The 8,747-nt window shown below is 45.2% G+C and overlaps 1 protein-coding gene across 2 annotated transcripts; it reads left to right on the top strand.

The window, feature by feature from the left end:
- The first annotated feature begins 1,841 nt into the window (after window positions 1-1,841).
- On the top strand, window positions 1,842-8,525 carry LOC121836772. 2 transcript variants are annotated; one of them, XM_042291960.1, is made up of 3 exons: window positions 1,842-1,964; window positions 4,630-6,076; window positions 6,946-8,525. In XM_042291960.1, exons 2-3 carry the CDS (start codon window positions 4,630-4,632, stop codon window positions 7,917-7,919), a joined length of 2,421 nt encoding a protein of 806 aa, XP_042147894.1. In that variant the 5' UTR covers window positions 1,842-1,964; the 3' UTR covers window positions 7,920-8,525. The 2 variants fall into 2 exon arrangements, with proteins under 2 accessions (XP_042147894.1, XP_042147893.1); XM_042291959.1 differs by lacking the exon at window positions 1,842-1,964 and having other exon boundaries at window positions 4,500-6,076.
- The last annotated feature ends 222 nt before the right edge of the window (window positions 8,526-8,747 follow it).

The raw sequence follows: 8,747 nt of genomic DNA, 5'->3' as shown, positions 1-8,747 counted from the left end.
TTCCTGAGGGGGGGGTCAGGTGTTGGTCAGCGCACCACATGTTTAGGACCCCCCCCCCCCTCTCCCTCGTTTCACGCCCTAAATTTTACACATGCAGAATTCAAGAGGGGGGTCAGGACATCCGGACCCCCCCTCTAAATCCGCCCCTGCTCCCAACACCCCATGGTCCATCACCTCAAGGTTTGCGCTCCATGTGCCCCCGAGTTCCCGTCCGCGCGTGTTTTGGGGGCCATCAAGAACCGCTACGGGCGCGAGATCGTGGAGGCGTACGCTATAAAAGAGGCGCCGAAGAACATTTCCATTGACTTAAAACGAAAGAAACACACAAGAGGACGAAACAGACGACACAGCTTTCGACTTGCAGCTACAGATTTACTGGGGCGGCTAGCCGCTCAGAGCTCGACTTGGGGAGGCGATGGGGAAAGAGGAGAGGGCGATGAGGGGAGGTGTAAGAACACAGGGAGACCGTTGCGGGGGCGAACACAGCGGGCTGTCGAGGGAGGTGACATTCCTTAGACCGGAGTTGACGTCCTTGACGGGCCGGGCGAGTGGTCCCTGCTCCTGAGAGGGAAATTGGGATGCCTCCTTCCTTCCTCTCCTTCCCGCTGTCTCTGCGCTTTACTTTCCCGCAGTTTCCTCCCGGGGCCTTGTCTTGCCCCCTCTTTCCCTTCTCCCTCCTTTTAACTTTCCCTCTCCTGTAGTGGAGCTCCGAAGGAGAAGCGTCCGGCAATAAATCATTTGTTTGTTGAAAGTTGAAAGATATGTTGTCCCGTCCCCTGTCTTTACGTATATAACTCTTTCTGAAACCTATATCATTACCAACGCGCTCACTAACAAGTTTACTACTCGACAGCTCTCAAAATTGAGGATACGTAAACGGCGTAAACAGGCAACGTCCAGAAAGTAATGGCGGCACCTTGCACCGCATAGAGCGCCGAGCTCATGGTCGAGCTGCTTTGCCGGCTTTGCCACACTCCGCCATTGATCTCTATATTGCTCTCCGCCACCCCGCCAAAGTTGAGTGGAGTGTCGGAGACCTCTTTTCAACAGAATGAAAAAACATTTCAAGGGCACAGCAATGCACAATTTTGAAGGGCTGTTCTCATGTTAGCCATCAAACGCATGTGAAATTATTAAGAACGAAACTATACATATGCATCTACGTATCCTTCGATTCATCTACCCAAAGCCGTATGCAGCCAACGCCACTGATCTCAATGGCCAACGCAGGCGCGTACGCGCGTACTTTCGGAACGGATACGTCTTTGGCTTTGCTTGGTTTCGTCCACAATTGTCATAGAGATCAGTGTCGTCCACGTACTATGAGAAGCGGCAACTCTTCAGATAGCGGCCATTTTACACCTCCGGCCCCCTCCAAAAAGAAAAAAAGTATATACAAGCTCGTTGAATACAGCATGGGAATGTACCTACATCGTTGGAAAGTACTAAGGGTAATCATTTTGCTTTCTGGAAAAAAATGTGTTTTACACCTGGCCGCTGGAAATTGGAATTAAAAAAAAAAATGCTGCAAGCAAAAAACGCAACTAATTTCTACGTGTGTTTCTTAGTATATTATTTATGATGTTATGTTATGTATTAAGACCAATGAGAAATACACAAAGGTCTTTTTTTTACTTTCTTTTTAGTATCTACTGGTTGTTTGGTGATCTACTGATATGTATGGGGCCCATCTACTGACTTCGATTTTTTTTTCCATCTGGTAACGCTGGTCCAGCATTTGCTGGCACTGCTCGCAGCGCGTGGAGGGCTGTCACGGCTTACTTTACGTTGGCTGCGCTCATGTGGAGTGGCCGCGTGGGCACCTGCTTCGGTTTCCCGTCCTGACCACGTTGTCCCCACTCACGTGGTGTGGCCGTGTGGACACTTGCTTCGGTTTCCCGTCCTGACTAACGAAACAGCCACTGCAGAGCATCACATCCGAGCGACGTCGTACGCATCCAAAGGTATATATGACCCAGGACGCGTTGATTTCGGTCTCTGCCTGCTCCTGTCAATTTGACGCACGCTGCGTTCCGCGTTATCTTCCACCCGCCACAAAATCTCGCCGTGGAAGAAGCGCCGGGGAGAGAGAAAGTCAGCTTTTTCCTCAGAGCAGAGCCACCGAAAATTGGCAGCCTTGGCGGAGCGGGCGAATGAACATGCTGGTGGGAAAGAAATCGGGATGCCGCCTTTCCTTCCGTTCTTTCCCGCTATTTCGGCAAGTTTCGTTTTCGCACCGTTCCCTTCACGCGGCTTTCTCTGGAGCCACTCTCTATAGCACTGATGGGATTGCTGCCCCAAACTGCGCCAAGGGGCTAACCCCGCTACGTCCTGCTACGGTAGCCTGCGCCAAAGGACGAATATTGGTCGCCTTTGAAAACCGAAACTAAACCGGGTACCGTAATTGAGCACACATGAGCTAGGTGGTTCAAGCAGCCGTCCGACACAGTACCCTGCATCAATCGTTCATCTGGTCTTGCATGGTTTTTCCTGCCGTCTCTAGTCTCGCGTCTTTTAAAAAAAATTTAATCATAGACATGGGCATGTGCGGACGCTACGACGCTAGCGTGCTGGTTACCAGCCATGCCGTCATGCTGTGAAACGAAACCATGTTTTTGCGCGGCGGGAGTGATTTTATGGGCTGAAGCACTCGCTCCTAAAAGCAACGGCCGTGGCCAACCATATTTGGTCCCTGCCTTCCAGTCACTGTGGTCGCACGACATCGGGTGTTGCCGTCCCCACGTCACTGCAGTAATGGCACTTTCTGAACTGAAACGTAAGGACAATCCTGTTCTTGTTTAATGCGCTACTACAAACATACCTTAAGCTCAAAGACTGCAGTGTCGAAGTATTGATTACCTAGGTTAATCTCGGTAGGCTTTCTTTCGAGACGTACCCGGGTACGTGAAAAATGAGCCGCGAAAGGAAGTTGGTGAAGAGAAGTGAGCTAAAGCAAAGAACGCAATGTCCGCATGCTGAACCCGCACAGCGTGCTTATTTGTCTCGAGTTCAGTCGTTGCACAAACCGATCCAAGAACTTTTTGATCCTGGCTCGCGATGTCTTGCATCGATGCGCTCAGGTTTTTTTTTTTTTTTTTTTTTTTCCTCTTTTTTTTTTTTTTTTTGCTTTCTTTCTTTCTGTGTTTAGCTTGTACCTCGTTTGCCGCCTTGGCAAGAACGTGCCGCTGGACTTTTTTTTTTTTTTTTCTCGTATGTTGGACAGTTACATTTTGCATACAATTTTGGGAATTAGTTGAGGCGGAGCGGAGTGGCATGGTTTCGATCGAACAGCCATCTCCGCTCGCGCGACAATTTTGCATTACAAGGCAGTAGTTACGTGCTTCATCAGTCGGAGATTGCTTCCATTTATTGTATTACTAATAAACCTAATAATGTGATATCTACTACTAAGCTGGTCATTTTCAAATAAATTTAAACATGTGGTCCGATATATTTGTATCACGTCCGGGTCACCAAATGTAGAAAAAGACAGACGAAAAGCGGCTACGTCTGACAAATTCCAAAATCGAGCTGATGTGGCACTTTTATTCCACGCGATCTTCTTTTTCAATGGCTATCGCCACAAACTGAAGCATTACAAAATGTGTCATGTCATTGGCATTTCAGTTACATGTTGAAAGACTCCCAGGTGGTCTATGTTAACAATAATTGGTTGATTGCGGCGAGCAATGTGTCCTTCGTTTGTCCACTACTTGAAATGAATATATATTTTTCTCTACGGATATCTGCTCCAAAAGCCAGATTTGCTGTTCCACAACTCTGTTTTGGCTGCTCCAGAGGGTGCTCCAAAACGGCTTAGGCCAATCACATCACTGCAGTAAAGCGAGGTTACCCCTGCTCTAACTCGACAATACTTTGTGTGTTGAAAGTTGAAAATATGTGTTTTCTTGTACCCTGTCATCGTGTTTAGTGGCCGTGCTCTATGTTTTACAAATATTTCCAAATAAAAGTTATGCTTTGTCGTTTAGAGTCATGTTCGCAAGCGATGACTCAGTACGGCAAAAAGAAGCGAGTAACTTTATATATGATACTGACTAATGGCATATGATATAATTTATCTTCTCTAAACTTACTTCCAACTTAGTTTATCTTGACGCAGAAATTAATTTATTGCAATTACATACTTCACGCCACATTGTAATGTTTAATGTCGGAAGAGATTGTGCTCTTTATGTTTCCTCGGTCCTTTGAAATGAAAACATGGACAGAAAAGACACAAAGGAAAAGGATGGACAAGGCACGACTTTGTCCTTTCTGTCTCTTCTCGATTTTTATTTCTTCGATACCTGCATGTCAGTGCAACTGAAGGAAGAGTAAAGGCACAGGCAAGAAGGTAAATTTAAAACGTTGGTAAACTTTAAACACAAGAGGACAGAAATGAGACACGGAAAAGGACCACACACCCACCGTCTCGAAGAGTTCACAGCTGTGTTAGAGACTGCGTGTATTTTTTTTTTTTTTCGTTTGTGTGTGCATCTCCTTTTTCGGTGTTTCTCGGGTTTAGAAACGTTACATTGCACTTTGCCTCTTGTTGATTGCGTGTAGTGTGAGCATCAAACTTACGTAACGAAGGTCATATCAATGAAAAGAGGGCTTCTTTCTTTTCAGATGCCAGGTGTCCGATACTTCCGGTGCCCAAGGTGTGCGTCCCACATTTTTTCGTTGAGGGCACTATTCAGGCACTTTCACTCAGTTCATGGGTACGAAAGCAACTGGGTGTGCGGCCTAAGTGGCTGCATGCGGACATTTAAACTCTTCGCTTCCTATAAAAAACATGTGTACAGAAATCACCCTGGATCAGTCGAAAGAGAAAGAGCCGTGGGAGCGAATGAACTGGTGGATGCAGCACCGAGTGTTGGGGATGCCTTTCAAAGTGATGACGTTGGTGTACAGAGTAATCCGGACGCAGAAGAAAGGCAAGAGGAGCTGCGTACAGAGACTTCACAAGTGTGTGAATCCACCCAGGGTCCAAGCGGCTGTGTAAAGCAGCTGGCTCTCCTTCTTCTCAAGTGGAAAGAGGGAAGGCGACTTCCAGAATCAACCTTAGATGAAATCACAAATGATGTGATTTCTTTCGTAAAATCCATTTTGGAACATAAACAACTCCAGCTCAACAACGAGGTGGCCGCCAACGTGAGGGAGCTATTCTGTGTTGACGAACTGGACCGGCTACTGACGACAGCTGGCCGGAACGCGTTCTGGAGGACACATCTTCCACTTGTTGAGCCCCGTACAGTAGTGCTAGGAACCAACAGCAATGGAAAAGACGACACCATGGAGTATGTGCCGCTCTGTGATCTCCTCACGTGTATCCTTGAACATCCAACCTTATCGGGTGACTTTAATGCTTACACAAAGGTTGACAACCATATGTGTTCTGTGTTTGATGGCAGTGCATTTCGCGACCATGCCTACTTTGAAGGTGACCATCACAAAATCTGCCTGCAGTTATATACTGATGAATTTGAGGTGTGCAACCCTTTGGGCAGCAAAAGAGGAAAGCATAAGATGACCGCCGTGTATTTCTCAGTGCTGAATTTTCCTGCAAGGTTCCGCTCTGCGCTATCAGGAATGCACCTGGCACTTTTAGTGAATGACCACCATGTGGACTCCTATGGTCTGCCTAAGATTCTTGCACCTTTGCTTGAGGATGTGAGCAGATTAGAAACTGAAGGCATAGTTGCAAACGGAAAAGTGATGAGAGGGTCAGTCTTTGTTTTGACTGGGGATAATCTGTCGAGCCATAGAATGGGAGGCTTTAAACGTAGTTTCAACAAAGGTAGGATTTGCAGGTTCTGCATGGCCGTGCACTGTGAAATCAACTACAAGCACCTGGAGACCGATTTCGTGCTGCGCACACCGGAAGGTCACGAGCATCATATGAACATGTTGAAGGCTGGACTGCCAACTGCATCATTGTATGGGGTCACTGCAGCTTGTGCTCTTACATGCCAGGGGTTCAATGCCACACAGCATTTTCCGCCTGACGTTATGCACGACTTGCACGAGGGTGTTATACCATTTGCACTAAGACACATCATTTCTTCCTTAATATCTAGGGCTGGGCGTCGATTAAAAATTTTAACCCGATTAATCGCCACACTTTAATCGATTAATTAATCGATTAATCGGTTGTCTTGCCTTTGAAGACTTGTTTTATTCTCTGTTACATGGCGCAAAGGACATTTAGAATTGAGGATACATATAGTTCAACGATTCAAAGACACATATTTTTGCTCCAGCTACGAAGACAAAGATGTTTGTCCACGTTCTCCGACAGGAAGACAAGAAGTCAGAGCTTGGGCGATGCTTTCTTCTTTTTTCAGAGAAAGGAACCTCGATGAGAAGGCGTTGATTGTAGTCTGCATTTTGGCGGAGGGTCCTTGCTGCAGCTACATGTGTGCTTCGCCTGTAGGCGATACTGAAGCGAACTTACGCTTCCACTGTACGAAAACGGCTTTCTGCAGATAATGCAGTGGACTTCCTTCGAGTTCAAAACTTCACTCGCTGGAGCTTACTTTAAACCCAAACTTTCCATCGAGATATGCCTTTCATAATTGTGAACTCGTCCATTTTTACGTGCCGAATACTGGAACAAATAACCATGGCGTTGTTAGTTTCCCAGCTTGTTTCTCTACTTGTTTGTCTTGCCTGGGCAAGATTTGTAATAGATCCTCAATACGTGAAGTTTCGCGGTCACGCGGGGATCAATTGCGGGCCCGGCTTGTTCATCTGGCCTCGGCAGAACACGTGACGCTTCGCGAGCGCGAGAATCGAACCTTGCTCATAGCACCTGGCTGGGAACGGACTTCTTTTGAGTACCAATTAAAAAACCGATTAACCGGCTAAAAAACTTGATCGCGATTAAAGCCTTAATCGATTAATCGGAAGGTTAATCGATCAATTGCCCAGCCCTATTAATATCACAAGGACTTTTTACTCTTGCACAGTTAAACAAGGAAATTAGTGAGTGGAATTATGACCCTTGTGATGCGCGAAATAAGCCAGAGCCTATTTCTAGTGAATTTCTTAAAGGAAAGGCAACCATGAAAGGATCAGCCACGCAGGTCTTTTGCCTATTTCGTCATCTAACCTTTTTCGTTGGCGAATGTGTTCCAACAGAACACGAAGTATGGCAACTTTACTTGCTTTTTCGCGAAATCATGGATATCATCATGAGCCGGAAAATCCCAGTCTCGCACATTGGCTACCTGCAAAGGAAGATTCATTTTTTTTGTCTCGACTTCAAGACATTGTTCCCATCTGTTAAAGTTCCTTGCAAAATGCACTACCTTATTCACTATCCGTCGTGCATGGAAAGGTTTGGACCATTAGTTGAACTTTGGGCGATGCGCTTCGAGGGAAAGCACCAATATTTCAAAGACATGGCTCGTAAAATCCGCAACTTTAAGAGTCTTTCGCACAGTCTAGCAGTGAGGCATCAGTTTTTGCAGTGTTTCTCTTTTGCAGCTGTTGGTGAGAAGAGCGTTCCCATCACAACAGGTTGTCGCCCCATACTTTGTGAACATCTTCCTGAATGCGTCAAGGAGTTTATCTCTCAGCATGATCTTGAAACTGTTGATTCATTCGTAGCGAACTCTGTGAGCATAGAAGGCAGGGTCTACAAAACAGGATGTGTTCTTGTCCAAAGTGTTCCTGACGATGCTCTGCCCGAATTTCTGCATATATGTCAAATTTTTTATGTTAACAAAGTGCTTTTATCTTTGGGGAATGTGCTTGAGACAGTCCGGTTCGACGAGCACTTTCACGTCTATGTTGTCCGTGCGACGCAAGAATTCAAAGTTGTAACATCACTTACAGACTGTACAACAGAACCATTATACATGCGGGAGCACAAAGGACAGACTGTTATAAGCGCACGTCACTCATTGCTATGAGATTTCATGGATCATTGAATGGTAGCCCACTCAGTTCTGGTGCTCTCTGCAGAAACTAGCTAAACAACGATGAGAGACAGTCGAAAAACAGGCAGTGAAAACAACTGTCACCTTTTCTCAGTTGACTCTTGCTGCGATAACTGGTTGGACAACACACACTGAGTAGAATTAGCTTTTTGATTGTTTAAAATGGTTGGACAAGACAGCTTATTTTTCTTGGTTTTTTTCTTTTGATAAATGTAAAAATAGAATGATGTCACTGTCGACAGTAAAGTCAAATGTCTCCTTTTTTCTCCTGGTTCTCCAGATTTTGTGTGATCTACACCAGGATACTGCATTAGCCCATATTTTAGGAAGTCTTATGTCTCGGACTGGTTTTTTATGGGTTCTGCTTCTTTATGTGTGTGAGTTCTTGTGCATGTCGTCATATTTTCAAATCAATATTTTTCATAGGTTGACATGGTAATGTGACAGGTTCTGGCAGCATGTCATGAATATTTGTCAAACATATTATATTTTGATTTCATGTTGTGTTGTCAGAAGTAAACTGGAGACTGATTTTCTTACTGCTACACTTCGATCAATAAATATTTGTAAAAAATGATAGCATTCAGAATTTCTCCCTGGTTTCCAATTTTTTGTGGATGGAGTAATTTTTAAGAAAATTGAATATGAACTCGTATAAAATTTTGTGAACACAAAAAATTGCACGCAGGAGAGGCACTTTATTATCAACTATTTGCATGAATTACAACTAACATTATAAAAAACGACTGCTAACAACCGATGTTTTTAAGCATAAATTTAACCTATACATTTATGGGGAGG

The sequence above is a fragment of the Ixodes scapularis genome, unplaced genomic scaffold (assembly GCF_016920785.2).
Source record: "Ixodes scapularis isolate PalLabHiFi unplaced genomic scaffold, ASM1692078v2 PGA_scaffold2__306_contigs__length_199485367, whole genome shotgun sequence".
Taxonomy (NCBI): domain Eukaryota; kingdom Metazoa; phylum Arthropoda; class Arachnida; order Ixodida; family Ixodidae; genus Ixodes; species Ixodes scapularis.
Note: the sequence above shows the minus strand (reverse complement) of the source record. Positions and strands in the feature narration are given on the sequence as shown.